Raw genomic sequence first — 23,037 nt, forward strand, 5'->3', positions numbered from 1 at the left:
CTTCCTGATCAAGCCAGTAGTTCCTCTGTCAGACCGCCTGGGACACAACATAAAACTACTGCTGGACACCAACACTGTAACTTTTTAACTTACAATAAAGCAATAAGTTATTTTTTACCTTACAAATGAAAATAGTACTATTATTGGTAATGGCAGACGATGTGTGGATAATTCTGCGGCATTAAGACTTATTTTCAAAAAAAAATAAACTATATTTTTCTGTTTTGAGATCTTGTTCCCCTTGTATATTGATTTTAATGTCTTTTGTTTTGTTGATGTAAGGAAAAGGGCCAATGCTCTGAATGGAGCTTGAAGCTCTACATGAGCTTAGTTAAAGTTTAAGATTTGGGCTGTCCCCCGTCAAACTTTACAGCAATGCTTTTCTTTTTCCCTTGTTTTATTTTTCTGATAATTTCAATTTTAAAATCCTAATAAATTATTCTAAAGCATCTGATTGTGATTGTTTTATTTTATCTTATTAACCATTATTATACAGTTGACTGTATATGCAGGCACACTGATGTCACACCAGTTGCCCAGGAATGGCACATAACCTTATGTGCAAAAGTGGTCCCGCGATGAAATGAATCCAAGTTATAGCTTCTGAACACCCACACAGGTGTTTTCAGATATTTGGTTGATTAGACCTCTTCTTAGGACTGTGTGGGTGTGTATACTGTGATTGACTGACATCTTCCTGTCTCATGTTAGCTATGTGTCATTGAGGCAGGACAAAATAAACCTTTATCATTCTCAGTGGTAGATGGACATTTATGACCTCATAAATTCCCATTGAAACTCCGCCCACCTTCAACCTGATGGAGGTCTAATCAACCATAAAAACTGAAAACACCTGTGGTGGTGTTCAGAGACATATCTACTTGACTTGCAAAATTATCTTTTAAAGTTTCTCTGCATAACTCTCAGAAAACTCATTAGCAACACTGGCTGTTAGTGAAGTGCTAGTGTGACTTGGGCCGCATGGTCACACACTCCATAGACGCGAGCAAGTACAGGTCAAAACAGTGAGACTGAACATTTTTTAACTGCTGGTACAATGGTAAAATGCTGCAAAGTTAATTACAATCATATTTACAATAACACTAGCTTGTTTGCAAATCACTCACTCATCAGCCAGCGCCATGAAGCAACCGATGGCAGATCCATGCAGCACTTCCGAGCCACAGATAGCTAAGCTTACAGTGAGCTAACAGCAAGCTAACATTAGCAAGCTAGCTGTAACTTGCTCTGCTACATGGATTTGGTGTTGCTTGCTTCGTAACGTTAGCTGATAAGATAATTTGCAAGTGGCTAGCCAGACAGATCAACCCCAGGAGTCCGGGTGAATTAGCTGATGTTATTCTCTCAAGGCAGTACTTTGCTACATCAGCTAACTAGCAATTTGGCCACATAAGCAAGCAATCTAACATTAGCCACCTAAAACTACAATATATTTTACGTCAGTGTTTCCTCTAGGATTTTTATCAGCACCAGGAGAAAAGGGTTTTGTTGTACCACCACAACTCAGAGTCAACAAATGTGCCTTCACTACACAAACTCTGCAGTGGTCAGCAGCCCACTCTCAGCCAGCCTAAACTCCAGCACCAGGGGTCTGTTACACAGATCAGCCGCCAATTCTGGTGTCCATCTTTGGGCTACTGCTGCAGAATGAATAACTGAAGATGAACATGTGTGGTCCCTGCTGGGTCCTTTATTGATGTTAGCTGACTGCATTTAGCTGTCACTGTTGGCTGTAGGCAAGCCGATGAGATGCAAAGCACTCAGGATTCTGCAAAATCTCACATCCTTTGGAGTTTCCAAAGTAGTTTATGACAAGACATACAAGATGTGGCAATGTGCAACCTGATAGCTTCAACAGTGTTTTCACTTTAAACAGAACTGTTAGACAAACAAAAGTTAGTGAGTTAACAACATTCATAGACGTAACATGGCACTGAACCGCTGACAGGGATCATTTCGGTATCAACATGTTGTGTTTCTGTGAGCTGCCAGCAGTGGTAAACAGAGTCTGATTCCTAACACAGTGTCCTGGATGGAGGCCAGCAGGGTTGGTGATCCTTTCCCACCTCTCTCCCGCTCCCTCTCTCCCCACAAACTTAATTTTTTCCAGCTTTGACAGAGGACAACAACCACCAAATATCAGACTTATCAACCAATCTTTTGAAATTCTGGTTTCAAACATTTTTTAGATAAAAGTTGGACTTCAACTCAAGTTGGATTTCTGTCCTTTAAGGTTCTGCTTAATTGCAACTTGTTTTTCACCATTTCAAATTTTTATTTTTGGTGTTTTTTACCCCCTCACTGTGTCATTTCTGTCAGGCACAATGGCTCTTGCAGTGCTTAATTCTCAAGTTAAAAATTCTCTGAGTGGGAGTGAATTTTTCGACCGTGGTTCGATAGAGGAACAGGAGCCCCTACCTCCTCTCCGCAGCTACCTTTGTTTGACTATTTTCACCTGCTTTTGTCCTGCGTACCCTGTCAACATTGTGGCCCTGATCTTCTCTATCATGGTAAACATTTTCTGAATATATCATCTTATATTATGTACCGCTGTGTGTCAATAAGAAAAAAATGTTCTGAGATGGGAATAGAATTTTGTTCTTCCTTTAGGATGTTTAATGTGTTTCAGCTGACATGCTTGTGTTCTTAATGAATGAAACACCAATGGTCTACTCACACTTGGCCCAGATGATCTGTGCTGTGCCGTGTGTTTGTCCCCCTTCACTCCTCCCCTGCAGACCAGGCCGGTACTCTCACTATTCAAATGATCCGGGCTGCAGCACCATTGTTTCTGGCTTATAGACGTCATCACCCCTTGGAGTTTTTGTTTTTTCCAACTGTTTTAGAATATTTTCATCTGACCAAATTTGCAGTAAACACTTCACCCTCGCATCACACCACAGCAAACCCTTCGGCGGCATTTTTTAAAATGTCCATCCCGGGGCACAGTAGTATAGACATCAGGACCATTGTCAATGCTCTTGCTCATACACGTGTGCATGCTCGTGCTCCTACATGAGCAGTCATGCTTTATTAAAGCCATCCTCTGTCAACTGGGCTGCGGTGGGAAGTGTGCAGTGCTTAAGTGGAAAAGATGTATTCACAACAAACTAGACTTTAGCAAGGAGTCATGCTTGGGCATGGCATGAAGGGTAAGTGTGAGTAGACTAAGATGCAGATACACATACCGGTTCCGCTCTATCTTACTCCACCATTTCAGGAAATGGAAACAAAATTTCCATGTAACAAACGAACACTTGACACTTTCTTTACAGTTTAAAAATCGTAAACAAATTTTATGCAAAGCCTGGACTAAAGCATTACTTGGCTTTTCATTTCTGGGATTGAAATGCTCAGCAGTTGTTTTTTTTTTTTTATCATCACAGCTTTTAAAGTAAAATCATCAATTGTATTGAGAAAGTTTTATGTGTAACAGTGCTTTCTTATTCTTAGTCTAGGAACAGCTATTTTCACGGTGACTATGACGGGTCGAGGCAGTTGGGCAGGAACGCTCTCTATGTTGCTGTTGCCTCCATCATCATTGGCCTACTCATCATCACTATCTCCTGCATCGTTCATTTTACCACTGTAAGACACACTCCTAGGTTTGGGCAGTACGACAGTATATTCTTTGACATATAAAACTCATAAAACTTAATTTACAGAGATACAAGATTGTGTCCATACATCTGCAAACACCACATAATTCAAAGTGTTAATTGTGATGTCATTGTGAACCTCTGTATAATTATTGTTAAAAAAAGAATATGACCATTATCTTCAATTTTAGTTGCCTATTTCAACTCAGTGCAAGACCTTTTGTTTGCTTAATTATACAGAGAATAAAATCATTTATTTCCATCTACCTTTGTGGCACAAATCAATGGACACCTAAAGTGTTCGATATTAAATAAATAAAAAAGACATCATTATAAATAATCATATAATTGAATTGTGTAACATGATCCAACAAACTTGTTAAATGATTGAAGACATTATTAATGTCAGTGATGTGGTCACCACCTCCTCTCTTAAGCTAGCAAATTCAACAACTGCTAACACATTTGGACAATCACTCCTGTTAGTTAGAGCAACAACAATGCCAAAGGTATTTTATGAATCAACTATCTATCTGCTACTGTTAATAAACATATTACAGACATAGTAATATAGTAGGCTAGATATGATGTTTGTTTAAAGCCTCAGCTTAATTCATGCTACTTAACTAGCCGGCTAACTAGTTATGTTGGCCTGTGAGCTTGCATTATTATTAAGCAACAAAGAGCCAGCGTTAACAGTCTTAGTTAGCTCCTGTTGGCTTGAGTGACTACAAACAAAGACTCTGTCTTTTTTAAAACTTCACATTGTTGTGGCATGTTTCTTTCCCCAAGGAACAGATTTAGAATGAAAATAAAAAATGTTCCCTTCTCTACTTCCTTCCGCCCTACTTCTACTTTACTTGTTCAGACCACACCCATAAACTTGGCCTTCATTCCGATCTCAACTACAAACCTGTAAAGTTTTGTGATTGGATCTTGCGGGACAGGGCGTAAAGTGGGGGGCCACTTCCCTACTTCCAGCTCCCTTTCACTTTTGATCATAATACACCTATAATGTTTCGTGATTGTATCTTGCAAGGTTGCTACACTGTATCTGTAACAAAATCTGTCTACAGACAGACAGACAGACAGACAGACAGACAGACAGACATATAAACACCTAGCAAAACGTTCAGCCTCTGTGTTAGCTCCCACACACACATACACACAGACTCACAAGTTGAAAACAATACCAAAGTCGCTGTCTTGGCTGGTAATGTAAGCAAAGCAACTCTGAATTAACCAGCTAACATTCGCGACTGCTGTTGAAAGTGGCTCTTCAATATGCTGCTGAGTAATAAAGCTTATAACCCCACCCAGCCATGATGCCACTATGAAAAGTGATATTATGAAAACAGTGGCATGAAATGAAATTGCTACTGTAAAAATGGAGTTAAAAACAGGCATTTTGTAAGAAAAAAATGCTGCTATGAAAAAAAAAGAAGAAATAATTCATAATGACTTGGGGTTTAATCATTTATTAAATTATTTCAGAAATAATTAATTATTTCTTCATCTGTGTATTTAGTCATTAATTTATTTCATATATAGGCCAAATCATTTATCATTTATTTATTTAATATTGAACACTTTGGGGTGCCATATAAATATATAATGTTTCAAATCTGCCATTGCGACACATGAAAGAGACTGTAGAGGAGAAAAGTCTAATTGCATAAAAAATCTGCATGATACAGTGCATTATATTAAGAGACAAAACACTGAATCATTCTGTATATATATGTAAATGTAAATTGCCTGCCTCTGGCAGATTTGTCTGTGGATATCTACGACTACATGTCATTTAAAGATGTTCTTTGATGCGAGAGTTGTTCAATGTACTTTTGTGTTCCAGATGGATTTTTAGTGTTGTGGAAAACACTAGATAACGGTGGATGATGTCTGGAAGGGCTCCGGTGGTTGGTTCATCATACTGTACCAAAGAAAGGACTGTACATCACTTCCTCTCATGTTCACTGTTCTTCATATGGACAATCAAGGACTATACAATTTGGTGAATTTGTATTTCAGTGATTAACATCAATGATGCTTTGAATGAAAATTAATCTTCACAACAGGCAGCTTTCTACAAATGTGCAGGGACTCCTTTTGTTAGTTTTTAATTTTTTATAATTGTCACTTGTGGGTGCAGTGGCGGCCTTCCAGCAAAAGTTACAAAGTCTTACTTTAATCTATTAATTTATCTTGAATTTGACTCGAACCAAGAGCCTGCTTTGAGAACTTGGGGCTTAGGTTTAAAAGATGTGGGCATTTACCGGGCAGCTAGGGTCCAATGCTGTGTTTCCCAAACCTCTCCTGGAGTACCTCTTGTCCTGCATTTAAAGGAATACTTCACCCATTTATGCTTCATATTGTTAGAAACCCAGTGATATTTTTGAATGGCTGTGCATCATTCCCTCATTTTTTCCTGAGACGGGAGGGAGCCTGATCTACCTCTAACAATTTTATTTTAAAGCAGGAAGTGTTAGAGAGAGAAAAAAAAAGCACTAAATCTTCATTTTTCAAACCAGCCCATAGGGGGTGGGACTCACCGATGCTACAGACCTATTACAGATCAGTTGGTGGGACTTCACTTGCCGAAACTGACATCCGCCATCTTACTTGGAAGCTAAGCTAGGCTAAGCTAACAGGTGCTGTGAAGAAAGCAGGTGAAGTAACGACAATGGCAGAAGGTACTAAGTATGATATGGAAGAAGCAGATTTCGAACATCTAATTGCTCGAATCAGATGTGGCTACCCTTACGAGCAGCAATATAGTGATGAGCAGCTGAAGCTGATGGGGGAACGGCGGCTTCTACAGCGGCCGCTACAGCCGAGGCAGAAGATGTGCCTCTGTCGCTGATAAGGACGAGGTGCCTTGGAATTGTTTTTTTTTTAATCCACATGCGCCAGAAAGTCACTTTCTGCCTTTTCTTGGTCAATAGGCACCAAATTAGAAATGTATGTTACATTTCGACTACATATACAGTATTTGACCCACTTCCAATACAGATTCATTTTTTCACTGGTGAAGTATTCCTTTAACAGGGATCGCTCCCTGCTCCAACATAGCTCGTTATCAAGCAGCGTCAGTAGTTCATATCAAGCTGACCATATGAATCAGCTGTGATGAAGCAGGGAAAGCTCTGTAAAACATTCATGACAATGGAAATTATAGGATCCATATGTTTGGGATTGACAGTCAGAGTATCTTATTGTTCAATTTTTTAAACTGTCACTTACTAAAGAGCTGAAGTGCCACTTTAACAACATAACTAAAAATATTTCACATGTTCGATTAGTTTCATCTTGTTAATGACAGAATTGGGCTATTCCTGCTCATGTTACCAGGCTAGTGCCGGGATGACATGCCATGGTATGGTCCCAGATAATGCTAAATTTGGCACCAAAGCTATTATATAAATGTGAAAACACAATTGAGATTCTCTACACTTGTTTCATATTGGACCCTCAACAGTCTTTCTTACCTTTAAATTATGGAAAATATAATATTTAAAATGAGGGTTTATATTTCAATTATTTACAGGCTCAGGCCCATTTGAAAGATTTTTATATATATTTTTCATCCAAGTTAACTTAGAAACCTCCTTTGAACCTTTAAGTACAACCTGCCTTGCTGGGAAATTTTGTTGAAGTTTGATATGTCATAGTATATCCCCAACTAAACATAGAAGATTTGCCATCTGTGTTGCAGGTTGTCCAGCACAGTCACATGGTCAAGCACAACTGACCCTGTTGCGAGGTAACTGAAACACATGAAAAGTGTCATAAAGGTGGGAGGAATTAAAGGGATGATTCAGTTAAGTTCAAACAGGGGGGTCCTGATCCTGTGTGTCCAATTCAATCTCATCCCAGACCACATCGCATTGTTGCTACAGAACAACACTTTCAGGCTTTTGCCATGCATTTTTTTTCATAGCTCTCCATGGGTTAACAATGACCATCATGGACTTACCAATAAAAAATACCTACATGCTATACACAAAACAAAAAAAACTATTTTATTTTTGATTTGCAGTATGTGCCCTTTCTGCCAAACCAATATCCCATATGCAGGTGTAATTCAAAGCAGCACCTCTGATGTAATAGGCCTGCTGCCAAGTTTCAGCAGTTATTCTAATGCACTTCGACAAATTAGTTCTGGGAGTAATCTTGCACTATTTTCTGCCATTACTTGAAAGAGAAATGCAGCGTTTGTAGTGCCACATCTTTGATGTCACACCAAAGCAAAACTCCAGAGAACAAGATGAAAAACGAAATAAGTGCAAGGATTAGGCAACTTGAAAGCACTTAGTAAGATTATCTAGGGATCAAGGTAGACTTTGTGACAGGAAACTGATTACAGCGATATAATGAAGCTCCTTTATAGTGAAAAATTCACACAAACAAAATAATTGATTTAGTTTTCATTTAATTTATCATGCTACATTACAGGGATTCTAATTTTCAGCTTTGTGAGAACAGCTGCTTTTTTTTCCTTCCGTACAATGAATCATATTCTTTCCTAGCTTGCATTCACAGCGTCAACTCACCTGAAGCTGTGCTGCTGTGTTGCTAGCTGCACTATAGCCAATACACTTGGAGAGCACTCCATGACTCACATGAAGTGCTCATAAATAGGCCTCTCAAAGCAGCTGCTCCATTAGCACAAGATAGAGCCTCCACGCGTACATATCCTATGACACATTTCTCCCAGGGAGCAGTTTGATCCAGTTTGAATACATGAAAGGAGATAACTGTGGGAATGATGCAGAGCAGACAGGAAAACATAAACATCCATTCAGGTACCTGATAGCCATACAAATTAAATGTTTATTTTAAATACAGATTTTGCCTCCGTTTTGTTAAAGCCCGCAATAGACCTTTATGGTCTCTTGGGGACAATAAAATGAACTTGACACAACATTGACATAATATCACCAGTAATACCACTGCTGGCAGTAAGATACAGAGCAACATTAGCATTCATTTGGAGCCATGTTTGTGACTAACTGACAAATGGATGTCCAATATTTACCCGCCTTTTAGCTCTGTTTTTGGTCTCCACCATCTTCTGAGAGAAATATTTCGCTCTTTAGCTGCTAACTACTCCACTATGTTTACTAGCTAGCTGCTAACTTTGTTAGTTACATGGTTTTGTTGAATACTTGTATCTGATTGGTCATTGGTCAGCTATTACGTCTGTATTTGCCAGTCACGGTAGCAGTAGTGTTGGTATAGCTGGAGATATCGCTGTCAGCAAAATCCAGCATATCTCCTTCCATAGGGCAAAGCAAATTGTTGTAAAATGTTATAGAGCGTTGGCGTGTTGTCAGCAAAACAGCCACTACGCCCTGCATTGATAACATAGTTTCCTGTCCTTGGTAGTTGTTTTAATTGTTTTTAGCGCTGTCCACTTGTAATCCGATCACCAAAAACACATTTGAAAACCAAGTATACACAGGGTCATTGTTATGTCATCCATTGTTAAAATAAAAATGTTGATTATAGCTGCTTTAAACTCAACAACTCAGTTTTCTATAGAGTGTTGTGTACAACAAAAGGCGGTGGTATGTGGTGCTGTCACATTTTTGATTACATATGGGGACATATCAGTACTGATACCGTTGCAGTGGGTCAGTGCATATCTTTTTTAGTCATAGTAATGCCCGGAAGCTTTTTTAACTCCGTTCATAAATGTGTTAACACATTATTTTGACACCCACATCGACCCATATCATTTTCTACTTGATGTGATGCCCACTTTGCTAACAGTATTTAGCTGGATAGTTGTCGAGAGAGGTCTGATTATTGTGATACGCTATGTAAAATATTCTTGTAAGTCTTGGTGTGCTTACACAAAGACAATGGGACACTGTGTAGAGTCAATGAAGCACAGACAGCCCAAGAAGTCATCTGTGTTCAAACGAATCGAGTCCTTACAGTCAAAAACCTTGAGTCCCACATATTTTTACATAGTTTCCACCATGGTGCAGAATTAAATAACACTATTTGTATGCTTATTCCGGATGTCTTCAAGTAGCAGCCTGGTTTGAACACAAGATTGTATAGTTACTGCTGTTTACAATTATAGTAATTACTTTATATCTTATAATAGAGGAATAATTAATGATGTAAAAGCTTTTCATTGAGAAATAAGTTATATATTTAATATTATTTATATTTAAATAAGCATTTAGATGCACTGTTGGTATATTTCTTGTTTTTACCTCAATACATTACAACAGTTCACCCTATTGTCACACACTGTTAGAAATCATTGTATCGCAGAGGGAGACTTGCCCTATCCTGACCTGCTGCAATTTGTTGACTGTATGACAGAAATGACCTTTGAAAACAAACATGCAGTAGAAGAATCATTGCCATGAACTGGGTCACTTGCGGCACACGCACAGCAGAGGAGTATGTATGATTTATCTTGTAGTGCATATCGTCCCAACACAAATTAGGGCTGTTAACATCAACAAAATGGGGATTTATATAGAATATACTGTATAAAATGTGCTATTTAATTTGATGTGAGTAAAGTTTGAATTACTATGTGCTGGACACAGGATGAGACAGTGAGGCTGAAACTGAGCACACTGTTTATGCAGAGCAGGAGCCACTGAGGCTTTGCTGAATTCAAAACTGCACCCACTCTGAAAACACATTTCTTGTAAATTACATGTCCTGCAGTTCCATTCTGAAACATTATGCTTATTCATGTTACACGAGTGGGTGTGTTTCCACTGGAGGTAGTGTTCGCTGTGCTAGGGGAACTTTCAAACACTGCAGTGTAAAGACAACCGGGTTCATCTGTGGGAAGTAAATGAGAATGATGATTATATATATATATATTATATACAGTATAAATATATTACGGTTACAGCTTTTTCTCATTTGAACACATTGGTCCACTTAGAGGTTTACACACAGTTCTAAACTGAGAGTTGCATTAAAAGCATGCAACAAAAGCATATAAACATGCAACAAAAGCATATATTTCCATCTAACAACACAGCTTTCAAGATGAACCTGTTACCTATATGCCAGTGTTTGCTGATAATTTAGTTATAGTATATGTCAAAAAAGGCAAGCATGCTTATCACAGCAACTGTATTATTTTCTCCAAAGATGATTTAAAGAGGGATAACAAACCCTGCTGTACTCTGCACACCTTTTGAGATGCCTTGTTGAAAAGAGACATTTTCTAAGAAAGTGTTCTTCATTTATTTTATTCTCATGTGCAGGTCATTAACTGTTATTGACAAGTAAGACAGTAAGCACCTTAATCTCTATAAACATGTACCGAAATCTGTTGAATGACGATGCTTTGTTCATCAGGGACCTTCACCACTTGTGACAGGCCAAACACCGTTCATCTCAATACTATGCCCACATTGCCAAGACACAGACTTGGATTAAAATGGGTAAACTATCTCTTTAAATAACATGTCAGAATAAATATCTGGGATTTGCCGGATAAATTAGGTAAGGATTATATTCCATATGGTCTAACAGCTGAAATGAGGTTATAGTATTCACTGAAATATATATAACTGCATACATAGTAAAAAGTCAAGACTGGGAATTATATTTTGGGGACTAGGGGTTCATGATAGTTTTACTCTCAAATAAAAACCATGTTACTTAAATATTCCACTACATGATAAAAAAGTTAGAAAAAGGAGACAGCAATCACAAATCCAACCTGTCACCACGTTTAACGAGTAGCTACATAAATGTAGGAAACGACAATTAATTCAAGACAGAGGTTTCAGGATTTTAATTTCATGGATTTAAAGTAAATGTTAGACTTTCTTCTTTACTATTTTGTTGACTAAATGAAAACTATTTTACATAATAAACAGAAGTTAGGCAAAACCTTTGCTACAACCTTTGATAATATAAAGCTCATGGAGGGAGGTCATTGACGTGATTGTAAAATGCGTTGCAACCATTTCATCAGTGACATCTTTAATGACATCTGCCATGTTGTGAAGTTTAAACAGAACTTTTAGGAACAGTCAGAAGGCTGCAGTTTAATAAAAACAGTGAATCTTGCTGAAAACTGGAATATATTTCTTTGTATGCATGTCAACGCTGACTTCCTCATTCCGGTTCTCATTTGAATTTTATTTGCAGTTGCTGAACTATACGTGACACATCATCAACAACTAACTAGCTGCAAGGTTTATGATCGTTAATCTTCATTTGAAAGCAGACTATTCCTCTGCAGATTTGAATTCATAGTGAAATACTTGATACTTGAAACTTTTACCTAAAATAAAAGCTGTCAAACAGTTGGTGCACTGAAAACAACACACAATGTTTCAGTGATATTTTCAGAGACTGTAATGGTCATTGCACAGGTACATAGAATTTAGATTTACAGCAACTAGATGAGAGATGATTAAAGTGTGAAACGTCTTATTTTCTACTGTTACAGGTGTGTATAGCTCTTATAAGAATATGGAGTTTGCGTCACGTTTTGGGAGCAAACAGAGTTACAATCTTGCCTCTGCAAAGCTGAGAAGCCAATCTGTTTTGCAACTGCCTTTCTCTCTCAAAGCAATAACCAAGAGGTGCCAGTTCATCTCCTGGGCACTGCCGAGGTGCTGTTGAGCAAGGCACCGAACCCCCAACTGCTTGGGGCGCTGAGCCATTGGCAGCCCCCTCACTCTGATTAATTGCATGTATATAGGTCCTGTTTGTGCATGTGTGTATTTCAGGGCTGTGTGTGTGTAACCTGTATAACAGAGTGAAAAAATTGAATTTCCCTTGCGGATAAATAAAAGTAGTTCTTCTTCTTCTTCTTCTTCTTCTTCTTCTTGATCCCAAATCCTGGCAGGTTGAGTGTGGCATTCTTTCACAGCCATATCTGTGACATTCAGTCTAACTTCTGCTCATTTTAGCGCTCAAAGAAGTTGCCATTGTTTGTTTTTTGGTATAACATCATGTTGTGTTGCTATTAATCAAAGTTTATATCAATAGTTTGCAATATGACTTATGACTGACATGGACATTGCTTACAGTACTTGTATTTTTGCTGAACATACAGTCCCAGAGGGAAGCTGTGGATTCTTGAGTGTTTTCCTGTGAAGCCTGTCTACAAAGGTCTTTTCTAAAGTCAATTTCAACTGTCCTACATGTGCCAGTAATAATATTTTTGGCCTTAGAGGGGCCTCATGCTAAATGTTCCATGTTTTCCCTAGTAATTATATGACTTATGTTATACATTAAACAGACATGGGTATAAATTACAGATCACACATTCATGGTTTTCAAATAATTTAAAAGCTAATACAAACTTTTACTCCCATCAGGAGCGGCTGCTGGTTAGTGTGTGTATCAAAGCTGCAGTGGAAACACAGGATTACTTTATCTTTATCTTTTTTTATTAATGTACTTTTAAATTAATTTAGTCAATGTACTAAATCTGCTTCTTATTTATTTTTAAATTAATTTAGTCAAAGTACTTAATCTACTTTTTATATTAAATTAATTTGGTCAATGTACTAAATCTGCTTTTTGTTTTTTTTATTGTTAAATTAATTTAGTCAATGTACTAAATCTACTTTTTGTATTAAATTAATTTGGTCAATGTACTAAATCTACTTTTTATATTAAATTAATTTGGTCATTGTACTAAATCTGCTTCTTATTTGTTTATTTTTGAATTGGTTTGGTCATTGTACTAAATCTGCTTTTGTTTATTTTTAAGTTAATTTGGTCAATGTACTAAATCTACTTTAGTACATTCATAAAACAAAACCAATAACGAGGTTGCCGTAGTGATGGATAAACAGGAAGAGACTGAGTAACATTAGCTGTCCTCCTGGAAGCCTCTATGTTTAGTTTTTCATGACGGTGTCAAACATAACGTTACCTATCTGATCAGTCTTTATAGTTTGGCAAGGCAAACTTCTTCTTAAACATAATTGAGAGTGCAAAGGGAAATCCAAAAAAAGTGTGGAAAGAGATCAATAATCTAACTGGCCGACAGACTAAACAGAACAGTAAAGGACTGGAACTAAACATTAAGAGTCAATTGGTGAACACTCCTGTCACCTTGGCTACAGAATTTAATTATTTTTTTATAAATTCTGTTCAAGAAATATCAAGTCTTTTCACTGCACCTGTTCATCATCCTGTCAACTGCGAACAGCTCGTCTTTAACATAACTGAAATCTCTGATAGAGAGGTAATGGAAATGATTTGCTGCCTTAACAAATCTAATGCCAAGGATGACCATGGGTTTGACACTAACTTTCTTAAACTTACATAGAGTCTCTGGTTTGCCCCGTCACGCAGCTGGTAAATCAGTCGATTCTGTCGATTCAGCATTCTGTTGTCCCGATGAACTGGAAGGTGAGCACGGTGAATCCAATCTTTAAATCCGGAAGTAAATCTGAAATCAACAACTATAGACCCATCAGTAAGGGTCCCTCAAGGATCCATACTTGGACCTATTTTGTTTTCAGTTTACATTAATGACTTATTTGATGACTGTAAGGGTGTAAATGCACAGTTGTACGCAGATGATGCAGTGATTTTCACCCCTGCGAAAAACACATCAGAGGCTGCTCAAATACTCACGACAGCAATGTCTCATATTCAGGGCTGGCTCACTGATTCATGCCTTTCTTTAAATGTTAATAAAAGTGTCTGTATGTATTTTGCTAAAAGGCCGCCAAATGCTGATCATTCTGGTGTCTTTCTGGGAGGGGAGGAGCTCGCTTTGGTGAGCGAGTTCAGATACTTGGGAGTTATCCTGGACTCGACACTCTCATTTAGGAAAGACATCAAAAAAGTGTCTAACTCTGTCAAATACAACCTGGCAAATTTCAAACAGATTAGGAATTCATTACCAACCAGTGCAGATTTGATGTTTTTACACTGTATGATCCTCTCACATATACACTACTGCTTCACAAGCTGGTCACTGGCATGTACGACAGCACTTAAACCAATATACAGTCTCTATAAAAGTGCCCTAAAAACTCTGGATAAAAAACCCTTCTCCTACCACATCTGCAAGACTCTTAAAAAACACAATTTTTTAAGTTTCCATAATTTAAAACATTTAGATTTGCGTGTTGTGTATATCAAAGTCTCCATGGTCTCGCTCCACCACTACTGTCTGAATTCATAAAGAAAAGGACTCTGCAAGGTATGAGCACCAGGGCTTGTGTTAGAGGAGACTGTGAGATCCCCCACAGGCGCACTGCATTTGGGAAGAATGTGTCGTCTGTTGTACGGGGGGATCTGGAATAGTCTTCCCTCCACAATAAGGGAACGCCCCACATATTCCTCTTTTAAAGGTCAACTCAAAAAGTGGCTTAAATCAAATCAAAAGTGCGACCACTGAATCGACTGTAATCATATTGCACATGACGTTCTATTTCATTGTTTTATCCTGTGTGGGTCTGGTGTCCTCCTGAGTATGTAATGTATTGTGCGGTGTGTCTTGTCTCTTCTATTTGTATTTTATTTATTTATTTAGTAGTATTTGTATTTTTTCTATTTTTTTTTAGCAGGGACTACGGATGCAAATTAGCATCTTTGCTATAATCCGGCACTTTTACAGTGATATATTGTTATCGTTGTTCATTAATGTGCACTTGATTTTGTTTGAGTAAATGTGTCAGTCGCGTTCTGTTTGTTGCTAACCGCTCAACATTTAAACATCAACTAGTTCTACTCAAGCACTCACAGCTCTCCTTCTTTCAGCCACTTTCTTGCTAATTAAACGTTACACACTGTTAGCCACTTTAACTTAGAAGTTAGCTTCTCGGCTGTTGATGGCTTCCCCCGCTCTCTCTCCTGCTCTCTCTTGCTCGGAATTTCTTATGTTTAGCTACTCCTCTGCCTCCTTTAGTGATAATAGTAGATGTAATAAGTGTAGTGTATTTGTAGCGCTGGAGGCGAGGCTCAGTGAGCTAGAGGCACGGCTCAGCACCATGGAAACTCAGTCTTGTGCTACGGTAGCTAGCCGGCCACCTATATCTTTAGCCGGTGCAAAGCCACATAGTGTAGCGTTGGCTTCTGGTAACCCTCCCCCAGCCAGGGTCCTCCTGGGTGACTGTGAGAGGAAGGAATAGTTCTAAATCGAAGCCCATGGTTAACCATCCACCCTTTCACGTTTCAAACTAGTTTTCTCAACTCAGTGACACACCTGCTGAGGAAACAACACTGGTTATTGGCAGCTCCATTTTGAGAAACGTGAACTTAGCGACACCAGGGACCATGGTAAAATGCCTCCCAGGGGCTAGAGCGGGCGACATTGAGTCCTATTTGAAACTGCTGGCTAAGGATAAACGTAAATATGATAAGATTGTTATTCACGTCGGCGGTAATGACACCCGATTACGTCAATCGGAGGTCACTAAAAGTAACGTGGAGTCGGTGTGTGCATATGCAAAAACTATGTCGGACTCCGTAATTTTCTCTGGTCCCCTGCCCAACTTAACTTGCGATGACATGAATTGCCGCATGTCGTAGATAATTGGCAGTCTTTCTGGGGAAAACCTGGTCTTATTAGGAGAGATGGTATTCATCCTACTTTGGACGGTGCTGCTCTTATATCTAAGAACCTGGACGCAGTTGTTAGCAGCTAAAACCATGCCAACCCAGTGTTGGGATCAGGAAGCAGAGTCACAGTTTAACACACCTCTCTGCGCTCCCTGTGGAGCATTTTCCAGCTCAGTATAGTATACAAACGCTGTGTGCACCAAGATCATCTAAATTAACCAGATTAAAAATGATCAGAAGAGGTGCTGTACAGAAAAACTTGATACAAATCAACACCAAATCTGCGATAATGGAACAAAATCAGAAAATAAAATGTGGATTTTTAAACATCAGATCTCTGTCATCTAAAGCTGTATTAGTAAACGATCTGATATCAGATAACCATATTGATTTACTCTGTCTGACTGAAACCTGGCTGTGTCCTGAAGAATATGTTATCCTAAATGAATCCACTCCTCTCAGTCATATTAATACTCATATTCCTCGAGGCAGTGGCCGAGGAGGAGGCGTTGCAGCTATTTATGACTCAGGCCTATTAATAAACCCTAAACCTAAACTAAATTATAACTCATTTGAAAGTCTTGTTCTTTGTCTTTCACATTCAACCTGGAAAACTGTGCAGCCAATTATATTTGTTATAGTGTACCGTGCTCCTGGTCCGTACTCTGAATTTCTGTCTGAATTCTCAGAGTTTCTTTCAAATTTAGTCCTTAAATCTGATAAAGTAATCATTGTAGGAGATTTTAATAATTATGTGGACGTTGTTAATAATAGCCTTAGTACTGTGATTATCTCTCTATTAGATTCGATTGGTTTTAGTCAGAGTGTACATAAACCTACTCACTGTTTTAATCAGGCCCTCAACCTTGTTTTGGCTTATGGTGTGGAAATCAATGACTTAATAGTCTTTCCACAGAATACTATTTTATCAGACCATTATTTAATAACTTTTGAATTCATATTACAGGACTACTCACCACTGGGTAAAAGTGTCTACACCAGATGTTTATCTGATAGTGCTATAACTAAATTTAAGGAAGCGATTCCATCTGCATTTAATTTAATGCCTTATCCTAATATTCAAGATTCCTGCACTAACGTTAGTTTCTCTGAAATTGATCACCTTGTTGACAGTGTTGCAGAATCACTACGAACAACCCTTGACTCTGTTGCTCCGTTAAAAAAGAAGATAATGAAACAGAGGAAGTGAGCTCGGTGGTATAACTCACAAACCCGTGAATTAAAACAAGCATCGAGGAAATTGGAAAGTAAGTGGCGCTCTACTAAATTGGAGGAATCCCGCTTAGCTTGGCATGAAAGTCTAAAAACATATAGGAAGGCCCTCCGTAAAGCCTATTACTCATCTTTAATAGAGGAGAATAAGAACAATCCCAGAAAGCCACAGCTCTATTGAGCCATGTATTCCTATAACCCTCAGTAGTAACGACGTCATGACCTTCTTTAATGATAAAATTATAACTATTAGAGACAAAATCAACTCGCTTGGCACAGATTTTTCAAACCCAGGGACCAACTGGATGACCTGATATGTTCTTGGACTGCTTTTCTACAGTCGACCTTAACAAATTAATCCAGAGGTACCAGCCAACTATAGACCTATATCTAACCTTCCTTTTCTCTCTAAGATCCTCGAGAAATTAGTCGCCAATCAGCTCTGCGACTTTTGACATTATAATGAGTTATTTGAGGATTTCCAGTCAGGATTTAGAAGGAATCATAGCACTGAGACAGCACTGGTAAAAAATTACTAACGACCTTTTAATACTTTCAGACAAAGGACTTGTCTTTGTACTTGTCTAACTAGATCTTAGTGCTGCCTTCGACACTATTGACCATCACATCCTGCTACAGAGACTGGAGCATCTAATTGGCATTAAAGGAACCGCATTAAGCTGGTTTAAGTCATATTTGTACATTGTACATTTTAAGGACAAATCCTCCATTCACACTAAAGTTAGTCACAGAGTCCCACAGGGTTCTGTCCTTGGACCGATTCTATTCACCTTAAATATGCTTCCCTTAGGAAATATTATAAGGAAGCACTCCATAAACTTTCATTGTTATGCTGATGATACACAATTATATTTGTCGATCAAACCAGATGAAACCCATCAGTAAGATAAATTTCAAATGTGCATTAAGGAAATAAAAAGCTGGATGACCTGCAATTTTCTGATGTTAAACTCAGATAAAACGGAAGTCATTGTACTTGGCCCCAAAGGCCTCCGAAACTCAATCGCTAAAGATATTGTTACTCTGGATGATGTTGTGTTGTCCTCCAGCACCACAGTAAGGAATCTGGGTGTTATTTTTGATCAGGATATGTCCTTCGATTCTCACATAAAACTAACAACAAGGACTGCATATTTTCACCTGCGTAATATTGCGAAAATTAGGAACATTGTGTCTCAGAAAGATGCAGAAAAACTAGTCCATGCATTTGTTACTTCTAGGCTGGACTACTGCAACTCCTTATTATCAGGCTGCTCCAATAAGTCTGTTAAGAGTCTCCAATTGGTCCAAAATACTGCAGCTTGTGTACTAACTAAAACAAATCGAAGAAGATATTTCTCCTGTATTAGCTTCTTTGCACTGGCTACCTGTAAAATCTAGAATAGAATTTAAAATCCTTCTCCTTACCTACAAAGCTCTTATTGGTCAGGCTCCATTGTATCTTAAAGAGCTCATAGTACCGAATTACCCGACTAGATCGCTGCGCTCTGAGAATGCAGGGCTACTTGTCGTTCCTAGAGTCTCCAAAAGTAGAATGGGAGGCAGAGCCTTCAGCTACCAAGCTCCTCTCCTGTGGAACCAACTCCCAAATGTTATTCGGAAGACAGACACTGTCCCCATATTTAAGAGTAAACTTAAAACTTTCCTTTTTGATAAAGCTTACAGCTTACGAGCCCTTAGCAATGTTGTTATTTTTAAGCTGATTTTGTTCTGCTTAATTATGCTGCTATAGACCTAGTCTGCCGGGGGATAATACTTTTCCAGATACTCTGAGCTTCTCTCCTCTCTGTCTGTATCATTCATGTCTCACCAATGCATGTTACTAATTCAACTTATTCCCCAGAGTTGTTTGTGCTTTGTTGTCTCGCAGGTCTTATGATTTATAACCTTAGCTGTGCTTGTTTCTACTATTCTGCTGTATAAACTGCCATAACATATAAGTCATATTCACATTACTATAGATATTATTATAGTTACTGGAAGTGTGTCTGTCTCTGTCTTTGTCTTTCTCTGTCCATCTGTCTGTCTTTTCTCTCTTACTCTCTTTCTCTCTCCTTTTCTTCCTCCCCAACCGGTTAAGACAGATGGCCGTCTTCCACAGAGCTGGGTCTGTCTGACGTTCCTGCCTGTAATAGGGAAGGTTTTCATTGCCACCGTACTCTACGTGGGAATTGTTGGGTCTATGTTTATCGTAAATAAGTCAGAGTGTGGTCTTAACCTAGTTTGTAAAGTGTCCTGAGATAACTTTTGTTATGATTTGGCACTATAAATAAAATTTAATTGAATTTAATTGAAGTAACATGGTGGTAAAGCATGTCTCAGCTCCCTCACTTTGTAATTGAGACATTTGCCAAAAAATTAAGTTGTTTTTGTTTGACAGTGTCAGCCTTGACAACTGTATACCGAAAACACAACTAAAATGGCAATAGCTTAGTAGAGACAGTCAGTCAGTCATTCTGAATGAACCTTATTTAATCTGGAAATAAAGGAAACTATTTATATCAGTATTTCAGATGCTGGACTGTATTCAGTTGAATAAACATTGTATCCCATATTATTTCAGAGATAGAGATGACTGTAGTTTGCCTTAAATTTAGATGAAATCACATTTGAATTAAGCCTCGCACTTGCTCGCTCCTTCTTACATACCAGTCAGGTATATATTCATGGCCTTATACAGAGCACATACTGTTGTACCAACCCGCCCCTGACCCCAAATAACTTGGAAGTTAGAGCAGTGTGAGCAAAATAAGATCCCATCAGAGAGATCATTGTGAGTGACAAAGAAGGATTGTGAATCTAATGCAGAAACCTCAGACGAGTTTTCATTTGCAACAGAACATGATGCTCTAGTGGAACAATGTTGTGTGTGTATACTGTTCATTCCACAAATGCTGCAATCAGGGCCGACCCTAGAAGTTTGGGGGCCCCTAAGCAGGATTTGGTTTGGGGCCCCTTCACATACACACAACATTTTGCCAACTCACATGGCACTGCACCAACCTCCGTATCGTAAATATTAGTTTAAGCACACGTAATGTACAAGTAAGCATGGAAAGCACATAAACACTAAAGCAAGACCTGAAGCAGAAACACTATCTTTTTATAGACTAAATACGGTATTTGTCTGTTACCCCCTAACCCTATGAACGGTACCTTTCTGTGCCTTTTGCTTGATCTGGTTAAAGTTTGATGCATATTTTTTATGTTCTCATTGGAAAGGGTTGAATCTAACTTGGCTTCATGTGTAAGATGTTAAAAGGATAAGACATGACCAAAGAGATAAGATGGACGTGGCAACCGTGTGAGGAACATACATTTATATTATTGTGCAGTCTGGTACAATCATCAAATGAGAAAAAAGACAAACGGAGCGCTGATTAAATAAAATGTTCACATAAAATTGCAGAAGAAAAGGAACCAATACAGGAAGCCAGCAGTTAGTTTGGAGCACTGTTTTCATTTAGTTTATTTTGATCGAATGTATCCTTTTCTCTAACTGATTATTATTACAATGACCTTTCATATACTAGGGTTTAAATGCCTTTATGCTATTCCTTCTGATTTCCTGAGTGAAACTTCTTGATATAATCATTATGTAGTAAATTCAGACTTTGAAACTCAAATTGAAACCCTTCACCATGTAGACATATGGCTTTTGCAACGTGAAAAAAAACCTAAACTGACTTCTTAATGGAATTTATTGTATTGTGTTCAGAGTGACAGTGTTTGGCCTGTCGTTATCTCTGTCTCTGTTGTTTTGCATTGTTTTGTGTCATTTCATGCCATTTCATGTTGTTTTACGCATCTCCAATGCTCCATTCCTGTCAAAGGATAGCTTGTGAAGATACTTATCTAAGTTGATTTACTTCCATTCTTGTCTTGATTCATTTAGTTTATCTTCAACATCAAATGTTTTTTTTTGTTGTCAATTTTACCACAGAATTCTGGGAGTGCTGGTTTTGTAGGGGTCAGTAAATTACTTACTAACCTAAATTGTCCAGTTTGCCACAAAGCTTATTGGTTTGTCAGTATTTGTTGCCAAAAATGTCACAAAATGTTACCAACTATTGCTAAGGAAGCCCAATTTTCAATTAAGTTATTGTCTCATGTTCATGAAATAAATATTTTCTCGGGGGCCCTAAGCAACTGCTAATAATACCTAATGGTTATGGCCGGCTCTGCATCAATGCTAATTGTTTTTGTCTCTTTGTCAGCTGCTTTTCAGCCTTGAAGACATCTATGAGCTGAAATAATACTGTACGCTGTTCATATGTTAGGTTAGTGTTACTTACTGGTAACCCTACCAAAGTGATCATTGTGATGCTTACTTAGATTGGCCTTAAATCAGAGCAGTGGAGCTAAAGGGTAGGCTTAAATAAATACTTTAAACATGCAATCTGGTGAATTTCCAATTATGAGCTAGCATTAGTACCAATTCATTAACATCTAAAACCTTCATGGGGCACTATCACATCCCAAACAGTACATCACTAAAAGGACAGAAGGAGGAGCAGGGGGCTGGGGGAAAAATGGAAACATAAGGATGGAAGAAAAACCAAATAAACAACCATAAGACTTGGACAGACAAGGAAAAGTTAATATTTTGGAAAATGTACCAGAATTGCAGTGGACTGGGTGTTCCATTTCCCAAAACAATTCCCTTGATCGAGCCTTAATTTGGGTTCCTCTCATAATAGCTGAGCATGCCTCTGACTGTCCCCAGTCCTGTGTTGAACAGCTGAAACAATTTGTTTGGCCATACTCTGCACTGCCATGCGAGGCAGAAGGCATTGTTTTGTCTGACAGACGGCTTTGCTTGTTCTCCGTAACAACGTCTCCCCCAATCCTATCTGCAGCAGGAGCCCTGTGTAATTACATCCAACCCGTTCCCCTCTCTCTCACGCTTGATATCACTGCTGACAACGACCAGCACAGCCCCTCCTCTCTTTCTCTCTCCCTGTCTCTGCTATTGGAGAGCTCTCACACCACCAAGTGTGCAGTCCTGCCTTGTCTTCAGTTGCGTGTGCAGTGCAGCGGAGCAGATGGAGAGGGTAAAGGAAGACAGTGAGACAGAGGCAGAGATGAGAGAAGGGGAAAGGGCATGTTTCATGATGTTTTCATGATAGACAGCTGAAGAGGGAACTGTTGTCCATGTTAACAGAAACAGAGGACGGCGGATGACTGAAATGATACAGCAGGATATTCTCAAAAGACAAACTGTTTGCTGAGTCAGTGAGGTAAGTGAGTAACTAGAATGAATCTAAGACTTTGCTCTGGCATGTGACAGCACACAAAATTCAAAAGTATGGATGAGCAGAAGTAAACATCCAGACAGTGAAAGGCATTTTCCCCCACAGGACTGGAAGCAACCTGAGTCTCTTAAAATGTGACGTAATTAGAAAGTGAATAAGAAATGATAGACAAAGCAGATCTCTCTTGCTGTGATTGCTGCATCCTCAGACTCTCAGGGGAAGTTTTGATTGGTTGTGATGAATAACAATCCTCCTTAATCTCCTTAGAGTGAAAGGACGTAGTCTCGCCTCCACCTGAGGGTTGAAGGCTGCACCAAAGCTGGATCAAACGCTCTGTGATTTTATCAAATCCACCTGTCACACTCCGTGGG

At 38.6% G+C, this 23,037-nt stretch overlaps 1 protein-coding gene across 1 annotated transcript; it reads left to right on the forward strand.

Moving 5' to 3' along the window:
• Positions 1-2,147: 2,147 nt before the first annotated feature.
• Positions 2,148-7,371, forward strand: LOC310965863 (transmembrane protein 233; the record flags this gene model as incomplete). Its single annotated transcript, XM_083939615.1, has 3 exons — positions 2,148-2,531; positions 3,475-3,609; positions 7,336-7,371. Exons 1-3 carry the CDS (start codon positions 2,346-2,348, stop codon positions 7,369-7,371), a joined length of 357 nt encoding a protein of 118 aa, XP_083795741.1. The 5' UTR covers positions 2,148-2,345.
• Positions 7,372-23,037: the final 15,666 nt, after the last annotated feature.

Source organism: Echiichthys vipera (genome assembly GCF_963691815.1).
Source record: "Echiichthys vipera genome assembly, chromosome: X".
NCBI classification, from domain to species: Eukaryota; Metazoa; Chordata; class Actinopteri; order Perciformes; family Trachinidae; genus Echiichthys; species Echiichthys vipera.